Genomic DNA, 21,776 nt, shown 5'->3' with positions numbered 1-21,776 from the left:
AATGGACAAAGGGCTCAGATTCAAATTAGTCACAATGCTGTGTTCTCCGTCACATTTAAGCAAGTCTTACCTTTTTTATTCTAGCACAACACGATGAAGTAGGAATTTGGTGAATTTGAATGTATATAATTTTCAGATATCGACTTCAGATGATTAACTCTGAAAGCACAACAGCAGAAAAAGTTAGACAAGTTTTTATATACAGATGAAATACAGATTATTTCATCATAACTGAGTATCTACATATGCTGTTAAGTTGTATAAATCACCTTTAATATGATATCGGATGAAGTTATAATAAATCTTTATTGAATGCAAACCAGAGACTGAAGCACTGTGCTGTGGCAGTCCACCGCATGTTGTAAATACAGAACGTACCATTAGAGGGCGACAAAGTTCAGTCTGTAAGAAAAGCAGACGGGTGAACTGTACTTATTTTTTATTTGGCTTTTATTTAGCTCTCTTTTCCAAGTGAGACCTGGTCAAGATGGCAGTAAGACATAGGTCATAGGATACACAAAGATGACAAGTTGCAGTACAAGATGTACAAGATATTGAGTTCTGCTCTTAGTATACGAGTTTTCACCTGAATTCATCTGGGGTGGCAGGAAGAAAAATTTAAAAGGTTTCTGTAACTCATTCCATAATGACGGTGCAAAATAACTAATTGGTACTGTTCTTTAGAGTGAAAACTGAAGAAGGCAGTGGTTCCAAGATAGTTTTGTAGATGAAAAGATTCAAGTGGATCAGTCGACAAGTAGTTAAAGATGGCCAGCCCGTCCTATACAGTATGCAGTGATGAATTCATGATTTAGAGTGTGTAATGAATATTCAAAACAAACTCCACAAGAGAGAAGTGCTCAGTCTTTACATGGGCAATATGTCTACATCCCAATTGACTTTTCACATTAGTGTTGTTTTAAATGTCTTTGTTCAATGTTTTTCCAACAAAAATATCAGTTTGCTGTTCACACTCGCAAGCATATAAATGCTTGGAATTGTGCTGGGAAATGTGTCACAAGTTTATTTCCAGGCTTCAGTTTCATGGTCTGTTTCTGTTCATAAATGCACAGCTGGTGCATTCGGTGCTTTTCAGAAGCTGAAAAAAATCTGCCATGGCCTCGAAGACTACTAAGAGTAAAAATTAACTGCTTGTGCTGCTTCAGATCATGGTAAGTCATACTGGCATCATACTCCATAACTGATTCAAACAAAGGAAACAATTGATGCTGAGTCTGACCACAACAAAAACATTGTTTTAAAATCCATTTTTGCTGTAAAAGTAAAGAAAAATACGAGCCTGCTTTCATGGATTGTGATCTAACATTTTCTGTCTCTCTTTTTTAAAATATTAACAAAAAATCATGCATAATATATTGTGTATATTCCCAAATGGAAAACAGAAAACAGAAAATAAAAACTTAATCCTGTTTATGCAGTGCCCCTGGGGGAGTGAGTGAAAACTCATGTCCTTCACATAGCCCTGTTTTTTTGGTTCAGTTTTGTTTCATTTTAATAAGTATCAGTAGAAGAGTCAAAGACACTCTCAGTGCCCTCTGGGGAAGAGCACCAGATAGCAATATCAGACATACAGAACTGTAACAGCATCACAGCTGGGACGAAATGTGGATGATGTTCCTGGTATCCTAAATTTCGGAAGCAACAATGAAACATGAACACCAACAGTAAATCTGACTTTGACCCACAAATTTCTAAACTTTTAAATAGTTTGTGCCTTTTGCTTTTCTTTCATGTGACAAATCCAACATTTTAGTTTTAGAAGCATGTCCCTGGTGTGACTTGCACCTCTCCCGAGACACTGCCTCAATGGTTCATTACTATAGTGAGCGAAGAAACACTCCCTCTCTGGCTCATTACTGTGGTGATGGAGGACCGCTCCCTGTTTGAACCAATACTTTGGTGAATGGAGAAACTCTCCCACCTGGCTTATTACTATGGTGAATGGACAGATATTCCCTCTCTGCCTCATTACTCCCTGGCTCTGGCTCTTTGCTGTTGTGAGAGGAATAATACTCCCTCACTGGAACCTTACTAAGGTGAATAAAGAAATGCCCTGGTTCATTATGATCGCATGGAGAAACATTGCCTGTATTGCTCATCACTTTGGTGAAGGAATATATTTTTGTTGTACAATTGATTTTATGCAAAATATCTTAATAATCAGAGTAGCTAAGTGGCACATTTACCACTGCATATGCAAGAGGCGTAAAAAACAAAGCACACCTCCTCATTATGTACATCAGTGTTGCAACTAACATCAGTCAGGGTAAAGAAGATTTCAGTGTGATGGAGGATTTTCAGAAACCCCTGTGTTCACAATAAACGTAACATTGAAGGAGCTGTGGCTGATACCAACTCTAATCAGGAGGAAGTAAAGCAGTTCAGAGAGAATCATTTTGAACCCTTGGAGTGTGGTATTGAGGGAGTGGTAGCACTGTAAGTGGCATTCTGTCTCACCAGTGCTGGCATGGCTGACACAACTGATCCAATATATGCTGCACTTGAATTTAACTTCAGATTTCACACTGAACATGAATTATATTCAAGGAGTGAGACAAACATGAAACATCTTCTCCCTTGACCTTTTGAGGAAGCAGCTGCATCAATGTGCTTCCTCATACTGTATAAGTCAAACATTCAGGTTGTGTACCTTAAGGCCTTCTGGTGTGTTTTTTTTCCATCACTGTGCTTGAGCACACTGTTTGTCTTCACATGGCCTGTAGAGGGAGACAGAGGACACATGCATTGGATTCGGGCACAATTGCGCAGTGTACTGGATTTAAAGGAGATTTTAGTTCTGCTTCACATATTCCTTCCATTGTTAGGATATTTAAATATCTATTTTCTCCCAGGTTCCTATTAGTTTGCTGAATAGAACCTTTTGCTACTTTGTGAGTTGCATTAAAATGTACTCATCTCCATCGTAATGGCTGTACAGTCAGTGCGTCTTTATTCAATGTCATTAGCAGTTACTGCTGATCTATTCTGTCAGCTGCTGCTGTTGGCACCGGGTCCCTGATAGTTTTAAAAGACTCTAAAATCAACCTGACAGGCAGGCTGTTTAGTGCATCTTTCCATTGCACTGGTTGTGTCCCCTAGTAGCGTTGGTGCGCTAATGGCGTTGTTCCTGCCAACCATGTAATGATGTTGCGCTGAGAGATTATTGCTATGACCTTTGACGGAGTGTCAGCCTGTCCCCATGTTTGCCCCGGGCTCACGCCGTGAGCGCAAGATCATGTCCGAGGAGGTCACGTGACAACAGAAAACCGTGATAGCGAGACTCATTCCCAAAATTGTTTCAAGGGCGTCTCGGTGATTTCAGACCTGTGTTTACTGATTTATTTTGAAAGAATGTGTGAACTCGGTGACATCGCGGTGGTTGCAGCTGTTGGAGATGTCACCTGATCTGGTGATCACACGGACCACTGTGTGGGTCTCCATGGCTCCCAGAGGGGCGTTGTCCTCTGATCACAGTCTTAGACATCTGTAGACAGTCATATTTTCAATACATTCCGGGGGATAGATGCAGCAGCACTTATTTCACTATGCTGATCACAGCTCATGCTCAGGCAAATCACAAACATGCTCAGATTTGTAGATATTAAAAGCGGTTGAATGTTGAAAAAAAAAAAAAAAACAGAGAGAAAATGTTTTGAAAGACAAATGACAGGTGAATGGTCAGACTGAACAGAGTTGTTTAGTCACACAGACAGGAATGTTAATGTAGACAATTACCAACCTCTATGCATCTGTTATAGTCTCTCAAGTTTTCATTTAAAGGACCTACACAACAAATATGAAGATATTTATTTCTGAAAGATAATCATCTGTATCATTGTCTGATTCAGAATAAGAGTACAGATTTAATAACAGTAAAATTATTATTAAAATATCTGATATTGGTTATAAATTATATTATTATTAATAATCTCAGCTATTCCTAAAAAAGTGCAACTCCAACCATTGCTACTAGAGGTTGGGGTTTGTAAGGAAACAAATACCCTATAAGACTCTGGTTAGTATGGACCTATGATAAAAATGATGTGATGTGAAAACATTGGTGATATGAAAGCAATACTTATCCATGAAATGCCATATTTTGTGATTTTAAATTGGATTGTTTAAACTTCAGTGTATCATTTGTATGTTATCCATTATGGAGGTGAAGTTTACAATGTTATATTTAGGTCAGCAGAAGATATTATTTCAGGCTTTCTTCATAAAATGTGAATTAAACCTCTGTCATAAGGAATTACTCTTCAGTTAATGTTGAACTACCACAAGGACAAAGGCTTATAACTGGTCCTTATGAAAACCCCCATGTGTCAACACTCAGTGTGGGGTCTTTTACATATATACTGTTGTCTTTTACTTCTTACTGTGAAGAGAGGTTACAGACTTTGCTCTTAGGTCTGATCACAGAGGTGGCGCCACTGCACCAGAAATAGGGGAGAAGATTTCACCTTCATTTCAGATATGCTTGTCTCATGAACATGTTTTTGCTTGCATTGCACAAATCCTATCTAGAACTGTGTCCTTTTTTAACTTCATTGCATCTGTGATCACATTTGTTAATCATTTTAGACCAAAAAAGCAACTGCTTTTACTTCATAAGTGGACTCCAGTTCCTTTGTTATAAAATACAGTTGAATGTCATCTGATATCTTTTTAAAAATGTTGTTAATATGAGGTGTATAAGGTTAATTCTACAGCATCAGACACAATGTATCCAAAAAGAACAAGCTGCTGGTGGATGACTTTGTCAGTCATTGGCAATTAAAAACAGGTTCATGTTAAAGGTAATACAGTATATTTTGCCTGTTTCTCTGGCTGTGAATGGTTATATTCAACACGTGTATGACCTGAGAGCTGCAGTGTACATAACAACGTTGGAGAACTGATCTTATAATCAGAAGGATTTAGGTTCAGATGTGATGTCGTTCTATCATTTTATCTCTGGGTTGGATACTTAAGATAACTGGCTCCATTACGCACTCCGTTGCATTAATGGATGACGTGTAACACGTTATTTTGAAGCCTCCGTATCAGGCAGAGCGATACTGGAGTGTACATATACAAAGCTTTCTGGATGAAGACTCAAAACACCATGGTTTTGTGTTTGCAGTGAGATAAGACCTGAAATGCCGAACGCATTACCACAATAACATTGAGTTCATTGCATAAAACACGGACAAGGCAATCCGGAGTGCCCACGTCAATGAAATTACACCAATCAGTTGTTCATAACCTAGTTTTATTTGCATGTGGGCGTGCCTTCTCGAAGCATACGAGGAGGAACAGCGGAGAGCCGCATCCGAACATCCTTGTTTCGAGTTGTGTCCAGTGCCTTAGATCGCAACAACTCTGATCAAATGCCTTACGCTAAAATCGTTCCAGTCTTAACCAGGGCAGGTTCAGCCAATTTCAGAAGATGCGCTGTATTCTCCATTCGCAGACCCAGGTCTACGGTCGCATCCACGCAGAGAGACCCAGCTGCGGAGGAGCAGCCTATAGAGTCGACATGCACGGTGGTAAAGACAGCCGACCAAGGGGACCTCATCAGCCAAAGCAGCAAAGGCACGGCCACCCAGAGCGCCAAAATCTCAATAGACTTCGAAAATACGCAAGAAGCCTACAAGAGCAAAGACACACTCGAGCTGCTCAGAAGTTTGTTGGTTTTCAAACTTTGCACGTATGACTTCCTGGTTGACAAGAACAAGGAGGTATGGCTACGATAATAAGCTCAATAGCTAGCAGAATACCAATATGGTAGCTATTAATGTTATCGTAGGAGTGAAAAAAAAAACTTGCTCAGTTTGTATTCAGTAAGTTTGGATTTTTTTTTTAAAGGACGAAAAAAAATAGAAATTTAAAATCTACAGTAGCTAAATCGTTAACTAAAAGTTTAAGACTTCTTATGACACGTGAGGACGAAACAAATTTCCAAAAAATGAAAATCCCCAGATAGCCATCATTGATAGTATTACACAGGGACCTTGCGTTTAAGCGAGTACGGAGCCGCTAATCTACAGAAAGTTCTGTAGCTCTACGTGCACCGCCATTTGATAAGGAATGTGTGGGTACACAGAACGTATTCCCCGAACGCGGGTTCCACTTATTCAATACGCGCAGCACTTCACAGAACGCGCCCTCCAAGTGTTATGCAACAAGCAACTCTTACGGGGCGTTACTTAACATATAAGCTGATGTGCGTCTTAAACCCACAACTCTGTTTTAAACCGTTTAACTTCACAAGTAAAACAGTTGTAACGTTATTAAATATTTGTAATGTGTTACTTGTTCAAGTTTAACCCTATCCGCGTCACATGGTCTCAGATTTTGCTTTGGGTTCCTTAATGGTGATTTTTTCAATGGCCTGCCATCTGCTCTCATATCCTGTTTCAGAGCCTCATTTGCTTGCTCTGTTCTGACAGTCTGTCACTGACAGCAAACTCTGTAATTTCTTGAGTATAGACAGACAGGGTGACAGGTTGAAAAATCTGCCCAGTGGGAAGTGTCTGAAAATCTATGATAAGTGAAAGATTTTGAAAGGGAATGTGGGGAATAAATCTTGAAAATCATGTTTGATTTAGTTGAATATTTTTAGTGATATTTGTGGGAGGAAATTGTTTAAAGAAACACTAACTAGCGAATGCCATGAAGGGTTGTTGTTGGTGTGGCGGCAGAGCAACTCTACATTCTAGCATGTCTGTGTGGAAGGGAGTGCAACGTTGTGGGAAGAATACGGTGGTGAACACATATTGCGTAAAATGTAACTTGCTATAGTGGCACATTTACCGTGTTTAGCCTTCATCTCTCAACCCCAGTACCTGTAGTTAATAAATTTTGATGAATTCCGTATCAGATATTACTTAGGTTAGATAGTATTAAAGTCTGTGTTGTGTGCTTTTTTTGCATTTTGTGTGCACTGTTTATTGTCTGTTTTATGTGTCTTGTGCTTGTGCGTTTCATGTGTGTGCTGTTTGTTTTGTGTGCTGTTTGTGTGTTTTATATGTTTTGTGTGTTTTCACTCAGCTTATGGACCTGAGTAAGAAGCTGTTGGGTCAGAGGTTTTTCGAGCGCCTGATGAAGATGACCTTCTACGGGCAGTTTGTGGCTGGGGAGGACCATGAGGCCATCAAGCCCCTGATCCAGAAGAACCGGGCCTTTGGGGTGGGCTCGGTTCTGGACTACAGCGTGGAAGAGGACCTGACTCAGGAGGAGGCAGAGAAGAAGGAGATGGAGTAAGTCCATGCGTGTACCAGGTCATAGAAATTACTTACATATTCTAAAAGCCCATAGGAACATGTTGACCATGGACCATATCCCATTCCTAAACCACCCTGGAACACTTTCGGCCTAATCACAATAACTGTGTCCCTGTTTCAAACCCCGCTGAGACACATTCAACACAGTCAAAACACCCATGTCCCTGTTACAAAACCCTACTGCAACTGACATTTAGGCTGGCTGTGAATCAAGGTTCACTGACCACCTATCAAACGCAGCTGTGAACCCTGTATACAGTAATTATGTTCAACCTGTAAAGGGGTTGACTGCCACATCAATGTGGTTAACATAGTTAACGAGCACTGATGCAAGCAGGACTTCAGAGTCTCCTCACATTGCAAATATATAACTTTGAAGCACAAGTTCTGGATACATTATAACTGGACAAAGACAGTTATTGCTATATATTAGTTCTTCAAGTTCACTGTTAATGCACCTCTAACTTTCATAGCTGTGTCTTAAACACATACAACTGCTGCACTGTATGTGTTTAACCTGCCATAACATGCCCCATACTCTCAGCTCATTCTGTGATGTTATATTGACCACTTAGCACCAGAATGTTTTGTGGTGTTGTGATATCAGGAATATGCATCACATGTTTTGCTCTTAGTGAGGCACAGCACCAAAAATGGGTAGCATTCTGCGGAGGGCGTATTGCATGGAATATGATTGGCTGTTTAAAATTCTACAAGGTATACAGACTGCCTGGTGCAGTGTGTTACATGCTGTTCAGCATTGCTCAGTTCTATTTAAAGTGATGTCCTGTGTAGTCCTCAGGACATCCACGTGGATGCCTTTCTACTTGCAACTCCTGCAAATGTTTTTCTGAGAACTGACGCTTTAGTTATGTAAATGTGTTTTACAAGTCATTTTCCAAACAAAGGAAAAAGCCATATTTAAAGTGAAGTTGTTTATGTATTCTGTGTGCATTAAAACAAAAATTAGAAACAACAATTTTTTCTGGATAAACTCAGTGAGTAAAGTGAACCGTTGCATTGGAATTTACATTTGAGTTTGTGTTTTGTCATTTAGCAGACACTGTTATCGAGAACGACTTGTTGTTACTTGTGCTGCTGTGCCTGGTTCACGCAGGAATCATTTTGAAAGACGTCTCTTGATTTAAGTTTCCACATACCAGAAATACCCTCTTTCATCTCTAATCGGCTCCCACCGAACGAAGGAACAGTAAACAAACCCTCTGACACGAAACACAGCGACCAATCCTCATTGGTCATTTGGGTCGAGCCCCCCACCTTGTTTGACTGGCCGATGCGAAGGTGTCAGGTTGCAGCCACTCCTGCTGGGAACGCTGGGAGGTTTGTTGAGTAATCTGAAGCCCCCATTGAGAGGCTGAGAGGGATGTTATGCAACGTGTTTTGGAGAAGCTGCCTGGCTGCTGGTTCATGGGGTGACAGTATCTGCATACAAAACTGAGCTCTGTAGCAGGGAGCATAACAAGCAGCTCCTCTGTGGGAACCAGCATGCCCTGGAAATTTGCAGCTCAGTGGGATGGTTTCAGTGCTCATTGTGTGTACATTGTCTGTTTCCATTCTATAAGCATACTCTATTTTAGTATGCAACATTAGCTGCATCATCACTCCTCAAAGGCCATATATGTGTGGTGCAGCTTAAATCAGTAGCAGAAGAATTAGAAGAGAGTAGAATTTTTCATAATTTTTAGACAACCAGTCACAATGAAGAACTGTTGCAAAAGATATGTCTGCAAATTACTTTTTAAACCTACAAAAGTGCATAATTCCCCTTGTCTTTGCATGGTTGCTGCTCACCTCGTATTGAGCAGGTAAAGGAACATTTTTATCTGTTACATTTCGAATCCAAAGTCAAGTGTTAATGGCTTTGGTGCCAAATTTAAGCTACAAAGGAAACTTTAAGTTTTAAGTTTTTTTAAACTTTAAGTTAGTTTGAAGAAGCCTACAGTGGTAGTAACTGACAGTTACAAGCTTTGCTAGGGAGATGGTCTGTATCTGTGGCCGCTGTAGCAGGATGATTGTGACTGCAGGTGCACATGTTCAGATTCTGAATGTTCTATCAATGTCAGCGAATGGGAAATCAAATCAAAATCACAAACAACACAATCCCATTCTAACTGGAGGCACTGGGCAAGTGTGGCAGAAAAGCTGTAGGAAGAGATATGTACAGAAAATTGGGTGGAAAAAGAAGAATGGTAAGAACAATAAGTTGGCTTTTTCTAGTCGACTTAATAATAAGAGGAACAGATTAACTTTGATAAATACATAACTGCTCAGGAGTAAATATACTTGATTATAAGCTAACTACTGGATGAGCATCATAAAAAAATCTGTTTTATCAGCGAAGAAGCTTCTGAGCTGGAAGATTAGTGCTATGAGCAAACCAGCCTCCAAGCAGGAAGATCAGTGCTATCAGCAATGCAGTGTCCGAGCTGGGAGATCAATACTATCAGTAAACCAGCTTCCAAGCTGAGAAATCAGTGCCTTCAGCAAGTCAGAGTCCAAGCTGCTCAGTGCTATGAGTGAAGTAGCTTCTGAGCTGAAAGATCAATGCCATCTGTACAAACGAGTTAGTCAGTAAGGTGTGTGATGGCATTTATCAAGCTGTATATTCATGCAGAAATGACGGCGAACCCTAGAGTCTTTCAGTAAGACTATGTTTCACTGTCTCGTCAAATATTACATTACTGTAATATCAAAACCATCATGTTGATGCGTGTTTTATTATTTGTTTCATTATTTGATCAGTAGATGTCCTCATCATGTTATTGTTTATACAGCTGGGTCTTTTATTGAAGCAAGTTACATAATATATGTTTATGTAACTAGGTAGTTTTCTGGACTGATCAACATTAAGCAGTGTGCTCAGGGCTACAACAGCAATGCTGCCTTCTGGTTGCTATTCAAAGCCCTGAATAGATGCCCATGAAAAATTAAAATAGCTCCATTAAATGTTAGATGCATCAGTGCATCCTTAGCCCAGCATGTACTAGAGCTGAGTCACCCCCCAGCCCCCCAGTATCAGCTTACAGAGCTGGGACAGCTGTCATGTGATGCTGTCACATGGGGGACTGGAGATGGGGGGTCTTTTCCCTTAAAGAGTCTGTTGGAGAGGCTAGTGCAGAGTTCGCTGGTTTCTTTAGGCAGTGTGTGTATGTGTTTCTTTAGACAGTCTGTCCTTTTATGGCAACTGAATGCATTAACACTGGCTATATGATTCTTATTAATTTGCTGTTAGAAAGATTCTGCACATCTATCTTCTGAAACTCTGAGAAAGCACCTGCTAAATTAATTATGCAGACAAAAAGAATTACTCGGGTCTTAAGAATACAAATCCAGGGATTTATTGCCAAAAAGGCTAATGATTGATATAAAGGGTTTCTTATTTTTAACTCTTGACACATGCTGCTTGATAACTAGATTAATATTGTGATGATTCAGATTCGTTTCAGCCTTGAAATCCAGCAACAAACTTTATGTAAGTCAGCTTGAATAAGAGTGTTTGCAAAGTGAATAAATTAAATGATGTTTGTAACAATGTCTGTTCACTTCTGATTAAATCACACTGGAATTGTTCCACCCAATGTTACCACTGACTGTATGTAAGAAACATTCATTCATACAGTAAAATTCTATATGTGGTAAAATACCATCTGTGGTAAATTGTATGAAAATGTCCATTTAAAAAAATTTTACGAAGAGGCATCCTGGTATATCATACAGCCAGGTATTACATGCATACACATTTGCTCAAAGGAAGCAACCGAGAGCAAGTGAAAGTTCCTTTTGAGGGTTGGGATACCCTCAACTATGTGAATGGGTTCTATTTTGTGGGGAAGTGCTTAGGGCAAGTGAGCAAAAATATAGATTAGGGCACAACTTCAGTCATGAGTTGGATTTGTCTGTAGGGGCTAAGGTGTTAATGACCCGGGAAATGCTGCTAGATAACATGACTCTCTGAAGTTCCTGACCTTGAAGTGCCATAACTAATACACCTGCAGATATTAAATATGACTGCCTCCTTCCACTGCATATTACAAGGCATATTCTCCTGTGTCACCTGACCCTCTAACTTACTGTGATAATTATAGTCACTGTTCCCACTCTCCCCAGATCACATTGTAAATATAGCTGCCAAAATAATGAGGCCTTTTTTTCCTTTCAGCTCCTGTGTGTCTGAAGCAGAGAAGGAAAGCCCTGGTAAGAATATTTATTTTTTATACATATGTATCTGTCTGGTTCCAGTGGTGGTTATGGATATGTATCCTTTGTGGTTCTAATCTCACACATGGTTAGATATACAGTATCTACCTGGTTATGAACTCACAGGTGGTTAATGCTATTTACCTGTGGTTCTTATCTCACAAGTGGCTATGGATATGTATCTGTTTGGTTCTCACAGGTGGTTATTGTTGTGTAACTGTGTGATTTGAATCTCATGTATGGATGCTGCAATGACTTTCTGTGTTTCAGAGATAGCCAAAGAATGCCACACAGACCAGGAGCATGACTGTACAGTAACACTCATTCAAATTACCAACATGTTGGCTTTATAACGTGTTAAATGAGGTTTAAAACCTGTCTTTTTTAATGTGTCCATGTGGTTGAAGTGGGGAGTTTGTTACCTGGCTATCAAATGGTAACTGACTAATGGGATGACTTTTGGCATCAAAGTAAAACAGGCCTGGGTTTCTGTGAGGTTGCCTTAGTGTGACTGGGGCTGGTGGACTGGCGCCATCTCTCCGGTCAACCTCTCCTCTATGTCTCCCCTTGATCTCCTGCTCTGTATGTAATGGTGGCGGTAGGTATCTGTGGAGCTGTTCCTGTCACTGCCGTGCTGAGTCAGAGGGCAGTAGTATAAGCCTTCAACTGGTTCAGCCCAGATGAAACTGGCAGAGGCAGAATGGCTTGGCAGATTCCCCAGAGGGGGTTATGAAGGGGTGCACAGGAATCTGTGCCAGACTAGGAGCCCTTTTACATAAGCATTACCATTTAGCACTGCTGTGCTAGCCATTTGGCACTGGCTGTGCAGAGTTAAATCATGGCCCTGCATTTAGGCCCCCACACATTGCAAAAAGAAGCATTTTGGCAGTAATTCCTCTGTTCTGGGGGGTCTGCTTTTGGTGGTCCTATTTTCTAACAGAGGGAAATCTTCCCTCACTGCTGCCTGCTGGATTTGAGCTGGATTTACGTGGATAAGGGCAGGGTATTTGAATGCTGGGAACTAGTATTTAATATTGTAACTCAATCACAGATCTATGCGGTAGCAAATAGACATTTAAGCAATGTGAAACTAAATAATTTCCTCCCCGCTTGTTTTACACATAGGTGATACAGCAGATGGCAGTAGTCTAGAAATCAAATGGCTTATATGAAAGGGCTCTACAATAGCGTGGGTCTCAGATAGGCTTGTTTTCTAGGAATGTGTCACCAATTAGAGTATTGGGGTGCTGTAGAGTGTGGGGTCACCCCTCTGTGTCACCCCAGCTTTCCTCTGTCGGTGCTGGGAGCATGTACAAGCTGATCGTGTGGTCACTCTCTGATTACACTGCTCTCTGGCTGTAGGCTTGGACCACCGTGAGAAGAAGTACAAAGCACACCGGCAGTTTGGTGACCGGCGTGGGGGTGTGATTAGTGCACGGACCTATTTCTATGCTGACGAGGCGAAGTGTGATCACCACATGGAGACCTTCCTCAACTGCATCCAAGCTTCAGGTGGGGGGGTCAAATGTGCCACAAACTTACCACTTACTCTAAACTCTAAACCCTAACCCTGAATGGTCTCACCAGACAGCCACTTACATAAACCATTACCCCTAAATCATACCCTTGCATGCTTTTACCAGCTTTTACAACACGATCTTATCAAGCAGTGCTATCACAGGTGACTGCACCATTGATCCACTGCCAATCAATTGCGCGAACCAACTACTGCTTTGTGTCTGATCTGAAACTCTTCCTTCAAGAGTAAATGTTTTACTACATCTATTTTTTATTTTTTGGAAATCATTGATTTCTTTGTGAATTGAAAGTTTGGATCATTGAAACCCTGAGTGCGGTGTTGCATCAGACTGTCATTATTGAGTTCTTTGTTAGTGTTATATTGTATAGTGCAGTCTGAAAGATGTCTTTGTATTTGCTGTATTATATTGATCAGTTTGAAAGAGCTCCCTGCTGTTGTTATTTTATATTGGTATGGCTGAAAGAGCTCTTTGTATGACTGAAAGAGCTCCCCGCTATTATATTGTCATCTGATGCAATTTCCTGGGATGTAGGGGGAAGTTCTGAGGACGGCTTCTCTGCCATTAAGATGACAGCTCTGGGACGGCCTCAGTTCCTGGTGAGTGAGTGCACAGAACCTGGATCAGTTTTAGCTGCTGCACACACTGGTGCACAGAGCAGGGGTAAGCTGGCTTTAGACGCTCGCCATTTAGTGTATGGGCAATGTCAGTGCAAGATGGTCTGCAGCTGCGTGTGTCTCAGTGTTGACGGAGTTCTGGTTCTGGTTGTCTGCTCACAGCTCCAGTTCTCTGAGGTTCTGGTGAAGTGGAGGCGTTTCTTCAGCTTCCTGGCGGCTCAGCAGGGGAAAGCGGGGATGGAGGCGCTGGAGCAGAAGCTGGAGCTAGAGCAGCTGCAGGTGTGTTATCTAGAAACCGAATCTAACAAACCCCCCCCCCCCCCCCCAATGAACCATGCCAAAACCCCTGTCCTCCAGTGAACCATACCCTCCAGCAAAACCCTGATAAAAATGTAATGTAAGTTTTGGTAGCAGTCACATTTTGTTCTCAATAAAAAACAGCTCTACACAAAATTAAGGTGTTCTACCTTTGCATGACATTAGCGCTGCATATTCAGGAAGACTCCTTTCCCCATAAGACCCCATAATACCACTGTGTTCTGTGGAGACCCCCTACCTCCTGATTTCTGAGTGTTCTTGTTTGGCCTTCCTTCCCTCCACAGGAGAGTCTGACTAAACTGGGTGTGGGTGACAGAGATGACATTGAGAACTGGTTTACTGGAGAGAAGCTGGGATCGTCAGGGTAAGGGGATTTAGCTAAAGTCATGTGCAGACAAAGCATTCTTTACAGGACAGGAAACGCCCAGTTTCAGTCTGTCTGGCGCAAGACTAACGCAGCGACACTGATGCTTTTTTCAGTGTGAACCTGTTATGAGGAGAAGTTTGCCCACAGCTAAAGCTGACTCTCGTTTCTTGCTTTCAGAACTATAGACCTGCTGGACTGGAACAGCCTGATAAACGATCGGACAAAGATCTCCAACCTGCTGGTTGTTCCAAGTCTTGAGGTGAGGGCCTATAATCTTACATGTCTGTATAGGTGCACAGTGCACGTTATGCTGGTCTAAGTGAAAACAGCAAAATAGCAAAGCATTAAGGTCATGTATCAGGGAATAGGACATTTGGAGGTAATGCACTCAATAACTGTGTGTCTCTTTGTATGTCTGTACTTTTTTGTCTTTCTTCCTGTCTGTCTGTGTCTGCCTATCTGTCTGTCTGTGCTGCAGACAGGCCAGCTGGAACCACTGCTCAGCAAGTTCACTGAGGAAGAGGAGCGACAGATGAAGAGGATGCTGCAGAGGATGGACATCCTGGCAAAGGTATGTCAATCATGTGCCTTTCTTACCTTACATTAGTGACTTTAATGTGAACTTCTCACCCTTGAGGGTGAGAAAGAAGGCGAGGAGTGTCCTGACAGATAGCTCCCATCCTCTCTTCAGCCAGTTCGAGCCTTTGAAAACCGGGAGGTGCTATAGAGTCCCTCTGGCTAGTAAAAATGTATTTAAGAAGTCCTTCATCCGAAGTGCCATTAACATTCTTAACTCTACACGTGACTGATAAGATTCAAGCCACAGACACTGACAAGAACTGTTTTTATTCATTTATTTATTTATTCATTCATTTTATGTGCAATCTGTCCTTGTCTATGTGTTTGTTTTATTAACTGCATGTCTGTTTTTTATGTTGTTGTTCTTGTGTTTTGGTGAGCCAAAGACAAATTTCCACCCTGGTGGAAAATAAAGATGTATTCTATTCTACTCTATTCTATTCTTACTTCACTGACTGTCATGTTTGTCTGCTTGTGTAGACAGAATAATGAGCTGCGTTAAGAGATCTATCCTCCACGTGTCCTTGGTTGTGCAAGATTGCATTTGCTTGCGCAGCTCATTGACTTATTTGCTGTTCTCACAGTGGCTTGTTGACAGTTAGTTCACTGGTCTTTGGATCAGATGTTACACTGCAAGAATCAGGGATTCATGACTCTTTGAAATGAAAAGTGGCATTTCCTCTCATATAAAGGAAAACTGATCTTATCTCCTTTTAGAGATAATTTCATTTAAAAGTGTAGCACTGGAAACTCATGCCTAACAGACCAGTGTGTGGAGAAGCCACCCCATAAGTGTGAAAGAGGGAAAGGATGTGGAGAATGAGATGGTGTAAAGATGGTGTAGATGGAAAAGAATGTTATAAAGACAGGCCATTCAGAGAGCATTGTAGGCATTTAGTTCCTCTCAGCAGGTGTGTTTTAGAAGCATGTTTGTTCTGGCAGGGGCAGAGAATAACATTGTTGCCCATTGTGGGCATTTCTGTGTTTAACTGGCATGTCATTGTAAAATCAAATGCTTTCTTTGATTGCTGTGACCCAGAAAGGCAAAACAGAAGGTCATAGTCAGAGAGGTGGGTTATGGAGATGTGCGTGTTTACAGAAAGAGAGGATGGCACAGGTGAGGTGAGTCGGAATGATGCCATCAGACAGTCGAGGATACCTGGGAACTGCTTAGAAAGGTGGGGTTATGGAAATGTGAATGTGATCAATGATGCAGAGTTATTGAAGTGTAGATATGGTCAGAGGGACAGGGTGACCAGGGCGTCTTTGTGACGTGAGTATTGGTGTAGTCAGAGGGGCACTGTGACTGAGTGGAGAATCTCTTTTTGCAGCATGCAATGAAGCATGGTGTCCGGCTTATGGTGGATGCAGAACAGACGTACTTCCAGCCAGCCATCAGCCGCCTGACCCTGGAGATGCAGAGAATCTTCAACACAGACAAGCCCATCATTTTCAACACCTACCAGTGCTACCTAAAGGTGAGACGAAAGCTGGGGGCTCACATACTCAACGGTCAGTCAAAAACCATTGTTAGCAAACTATCAGCCATAGTAACATTGTGTGTTCTGCACTGTTGGTGGTTGCCTGTAGTTGATGGCTGTCAGTTCTGATTCACCAGAATTGGTGTCAGCTGTCATTGAGAAGATTACACCCTTGAGACAGAGTGTGTGGGGCATCAGCATGAGAGAACAGAATGAGCAACAAGGAGAAAGAGAGCTAAGAAGAAGCTTTTTATTTACTTTTTCAAGGGCAATTTAAAAATACAGGAACAAGGACAAATTGATCAGTTTGGAAAGGCCAGTGGCGTACTGTGGGACAGAATAACTGACATTAATAGCATCAAACTCACAGCAGGAGTTTGAGGACCAACCAAGTCAATATTGTTCATCTAACTGAGCTGTTTATTTCATGTTACCTGGACAGTTATGTTATTTAGCTAAACACTGAATGGACATTGATAATGTTATTGTTTCTGATGAAGAAGATAGCCTGTCTGGGCTTTTTACTACCTAGGTAGTAGAGGAGAGATTAGCTACAATTGTAGACACAGCAGCCGTCCTGGTCTGGAGAGTTTGTTCTTCACAGACTGATTTGTGAATAAGCTCTCAGCGGTCTTGTCATTGATTATGATGTTTTGATTGCAACATTTGTATGCATATTTCACTGAGCGTATTTACACATTGAAAATGAGTAACAGTTAAATGAATAAAAATATCATTTTGTGAATGACTTTTGCCTGTGGTAGCTTGTAGTTCTCACCTGGGAAGCTACGCACTGGCAACTAACTGAATAATTATGGATTAAGTCAAGGCATAACAGTGGTCTTCACAAATAAGATGTCAGCCATAGTCTGGACTGTGTGTTGCAGCACATATTGCCGAAGATCATTGGCTTATCCTGACATCAGAGCAGTTTCTTTTACTGTCAGATGTGTGTCTCTTTTATTTACACTTGCGTCTGACATTGATGGAAATGTACACACGTGTAATCACACTCGTCTCACGTGAACGTCACATGATATGATAGCTGTGCAGTACCCACTGGCATGAGTCTGTTCCACCAGGAGCAGCAACTGCAGTACTTAAGAATATGTGCAGCTGTAAGAAGTGTAATTGTTATGAATACTTATTGGTTTAACAAATTATTCACCTGTTGTGGGAAAGGACTCTAATTGCAGGGGCATCAGACCTCAGTTGCAGTTGTGCAGAATGTGACTCTTGCACCCCCTGCAGGAGGCCTATGACAATGTCTCTGTGGATGTGGAGCTGTCACGGCGTGAGGGCTGGCTTTTTGGCGCCAAGCTGGTGCGAGGCGCATACATGTACCAGGAGAGGAGCAGGGCTGCAGAGATTGGCTATGAAGACCCCATCAACCCCGACTATGAGTCCACCAACAGGATGTACCACAAGTAAATGCACTGCAGCTGTGCCACTCTATGGGTGTTCATGCACCAACATCTTACATACACACCCTGTCAAGAACACGCATCCCCATAATATATTGGTTTGCAAAGAAATCTGTTTAACATGATGCTTTTTAAAATTTCTTTTTATTTCTTGTTAAATGAACCCGGTATTCAAGTTTCAAGCCTGAATGTTTGGCTCACATAAAATAATGTCCAAAAGGCGCCAACCAAAGACGTGTCAGATGACCACAGTTGCTGTCAGTGCTTCTTATTGGGACTGAAAGCGATTCCTGCTGTTTTCTACAGGTGTCTGGATTATGTGTTGGAGGAGATTGGACACAATAGAAAAGCTAATGTTATGGTGGCGTCACATAACGAGGACACTGTGAAATTCACCCTGCAAAGGTACGACTCTGGAACTACGTAAAGCACGTGTACACAAACACACACGCATATGCACACGCACACACACACACACACACACACACACGGACAGACAGAGATGATTAGTTTGTATGTGGGGGAAAACACCTCCCAAGATCTGTATTGCTTGTTACATTTCTGTTTCATTTACATTTTCAGTTGCTTTTTCAGAAATACTGGGCATACAGGTTTAGATCTAAACGCCTGAAGCACTCTACACTGTTTTAAATACCTGCCCCTGCTTGTGTATTGAAATGGAGATACAAACTGCTGACTTTGCAAAAGCACATATAGGGAGAACAATTGTTCTTGGAAGAGTGACAGAGGTGAGGGGTTTCCCCATAGGGAGACAGCAATGCTTTGTTCCTGTCAGACCCATGTTGACATTGGCTTCTCCTTGTCTTGCAGGATGAATGAGATGGGTTTGTCCCCCACAGAGAACAAGGTTTATTTTGGCCAGCTACTGGGCATGTGCGATCAGATCAGCTTCCCTCTGGGTGAGATTCTTGGGGGTCATGATGAGATTCATGTGTGGGGTGGTGGAAGAGTTTAGGGGTGAGATTTTTGGGGTTCCAACCTTCCCAATGTTTGTGACTGCCCAGTGACGCTTCAATTCATGTGGTGTTTTGTTAGTATTTTTCCACATTATCAAAGAAGAGGAGTTGTTGGCCAAAAAGAATTTATGTCTTAATCTTTTTTGTGTAGATTTATAATCTGTAGTGTCCGGGTCTTTCAAGACTTGTTAGCGCAGTAAGTGTTAAACGCTGTGTTCGGATGCCTAACAGGCTAGTCAGTGCTGTAAATGTTTATCTGTTCATCAGGCTCAGTTGCTGCTGTGTTAAAATGCTGTTCATCTGTTTAACAGGCCAGGCCGGATTCCCAGTGTATAAATATGTCCCCTATGGGCCTGTTAATGAGGTCATCCCGTACCTGTCGCGCCGCGCCCAGGAGAACCGCGGCTTCATGAAGGGCTCACAGAGAGAGCGGCTCCTACTGTGGAAGGAGCTGAAACGCAGGCTGCTGAATGGAGAGATTCTCTATAGGCCTGCCTACTGAGGGAAGGGTCATGTCTCTCTCTTAGTCTCTCTCTGTCTCTCCGTCTCTTAACATTCCTTTGTGTGTTAGCACTGTCCATGGCTGCATGTGTTCATCAGAGACCTCCTTATTTCTCTGATAAAGAGGTCCTGAAACTGTCAGGTCATCTAGTACTGCACTTCTGTTTTTAAATTATTCTGTTAAGCACCATCTTCAAACCAGAACCTTACTCAATACACTGACATCTTCTGCTTGTCACTAAAAGCCTTTGTAGACATTTCAAAAAAGGTCAAGGACAAAGCTGCTGTACATCGTGGTGAAAGGATCTGTTTCATTTAGCCATTTTCAAATATGAATAATGCTGGAGGCTTAGGTTTGTGGATGGAAAGTGAGTGAATGTGAAGTAGGCAACAATCAAGATGATAAACTAAAACTAAAAATGGCAGTGAATTGTATGGGAATACAGTTTGCACTGTGAGTACACCATATTTTATTTGGTAACATGAACTATTTCACAGTGATCTGTTTAGTGAACTGTATTGTGGGATAGAACATGAGGTTCTTTCTATGACTTCTTTATTTGCAGGTGTTTGATGTACAGAAGCCTGCAATATAGACTGATTACTATGGACCTATATGGTGGACCTGTATGGCAAAGTGTTAAGGTGTTGTCTAACTAGGTTATCCATATATGATTCTTTTGTTAAAAATTGTAAATACACCAGTGTTAACTTACTTTTAATCTATTTTTTTGTGATTACTGACTACTTATGCTTAAATAGGTGAGATATTCCATTTTCATTGCAAGTGCCTACAGCTGTACTTCAGTTTGTGTATTTATTGGAATATGCACACAAAACCTCGGCATGCCTCACAGAATCTGTTGTTTGGTTGTGAATAGCATATTTACATTTTACCTCTCCAGACAATAGCTATTTCCGTAATATAATGACAGTTTATTAAATATCACAGTTATTATTCAGAAAACAAACACTCTTTAAAGACTTAGTTATCAGTAATATTCTTTGTGACACTTAATTGAAGTGGTTATGCTGCAGAGTATAAGGATCTATATAAAGTGTTTATAGAGTCTTGTTCTGATTACTTGTCATCCCTGGTAAACAGCAACCCTCTCTACAGGCTGAATGAAACTACTGTACTTGCTCAGATTTGTCTGACATTGAAAATGTTGATTTTTTAAAGTATAAAATATAAAAAAGAAAATATGGAAAGTATTAATAAGTGTCAAAATGTTCCTTATCAAAAGGATTATCAAAAATGTGTATTGGAAAATGACTAGATTCTACAGTATATGGCTAAAATTGTAACTGTAAGTAGCAATAAATGACTTTAAGTATATTCCATTGTTGCCATTAATGTTTAAGCCATTTTTCATAAGCATGTAAAACATGTTTTGCTTTAGGTTTTCATCGAGAGGTTAACTTAATTCAGTCTGGAAAGTGAAAAGGAGCTGAATATGTTGAATTTATGACTGTTTCAAGCATGTTAATGAGATTTCTTTAGAATGCACAGGAGTGAAAGAGTGTTTCCCTAGTTGAAATCACTCCTAATTAGTCAATATTCAACATTTGAGTGAGTTGAGGAATGGTTTAGAGGTTGCCCCTGTGAGCTGATGTCTGGATCTTTCTTTTTCACTTCTTTTATAGACCTTGAATAATATGTACAGAATACCTCAATAAAAAATGGGTGAAAAGGACTGTGTCTCTCTTCTGTATTTTGATGTGTGTGTGTGTGTGTGTGTGTGTGTGTTTGTTAGTTTTTGTGCAGTGTGGTTCCGTGATACAGACTAGACCAGTTTGACACCTGACCATGGCAAAAATAAACAGGGGAAACTCCAGGTCTCACATGACTGAAACACAAAATTACAATGCATACCATAAGGTACCTGATACAGTCCCTCATACAGTATTTTTCTAGGAGGTATGGATGAGTTTTGAAAAAAAAAATAGATCAATTTTCACTGATACTCAGAAAAGCAACACTCAAAACATTCTGAAATCCAAAATCAAATAAAAACAGTCAGTGATGTGGTTTTTTTATCATATTGAGATTACTCAAAACTATATCTGCCCCCGAGTGGGACATAGGCTTTGGGAGATACGGTACTAATGGAAGGCATGCATTTTTGAAACAGCACTGAAGTATACCAGTGCATCAGTGTCCAGTATAGCAGTATACCAGTGCTCCAATGTCCAGTATAGAAGTATCTATGTTCAGCATAGCATGCCTCTGTTCAGTATGTGAAACAGTATGTCTCTGGATTGTCTAACGGTGGTAGAGTCACCCTAACAGAAGACAGACTCCATTTCTGAGGCTGTAGAGCTTTCAGTGCTGGCTGTGTCTCCTATGTTAGCTGCAGAACATTTTGCGACGTACAGAGTGAAAATCAAATTGATCAGGATTCTTGTGATGAATTGCCTCACCTGAGAGCTGTGTAGCAGCTGCAGTAGGAGGAGGCAGTGTTGA

General features: G+C 41.1%; 1 protein-coding gene across 1 annotated transcript; it reads left to right on the top strand.

Annotated features, from left to right (window-relative positions):
- Positions 1 to 5,316: 5,316 nt before the first annotated feature.
- prodha (proline dehydrogenase (oxidase) 1a) lies at positions 5,317 to 19,506 on the top strand. The gene is made up of 14 exons (XM_036529387.1): positions 5,317 to 5,744; positions 7,057 to 7,265; positions 11,470 to 11,504; positions 12,870 to 13,019; positions 13,580 to 13,644; positions 13,825 to 13,941; positions 14,265 to 14,344; positions 14,525 to 14,606; positions 14,826 to 14,918; positions 16,258 to 16,404; positions 17,659 to 17,834; positions 18,138 to 18,236; positions 18,663 to 18,751; positions 19,120 to 19,506. Exons 1-14 carry the CDS (start codon positions 5,394 to 5,396, stop codon positions 19,308 to 19,310), a joined length of 1,884 nt encoding a protein of 627 aa, XP_036385280.1. The 5' UTR covers positions 5,317 to 5,393; the 3' UTR covers positions 19,311 to 19,506.
- Positions 19,507 to 21,776: the final 2,270 nt, after the last annotated feature.

This window comes from Megalops cyprinoides, chromosome 5 (genome assembly GCF_013368585.1).
Source record: "Megalops cyprinoides isolate fMegCyp1 chromosome 5, fMegCyp1.pri, whole genome shotgun sequence".
Taxonomy (NCBI): Eukaryota; Metazoa; Chordata; class Actinopteri; order Elopiformes; family Megalopidae; genus Megalops; species Megalops cyprinoides.
The sequence above is the reverse complement of the archived record's forward strand: the minus strand, read 5'-3'. Positions and strand labels throughout refer to the sequence as shown.

Coding starts and splice junctions, on each gene's coding strand:
- prodha (XM_036529387.1), top strand. CDS start 5,394: ATGCCTTACGCTAAAATCGTTCCAGTCTTAACCAGGGCAGGTTCAGCC. Junction 14,345..14,524: donor GAGAAGCTGGGATCGTCAGG/GTAAGGGGATTT, acceptor TCTTGCTTTCAG/AACTATAGACCTGCTGGACT. Junction 14,919..16,257: donor GGATGGACATCCTGGCAAAG/GTATGTCAATCA, acceptor CTCTTTTTGCAG/CATGCAATGAAGCATGGTGT.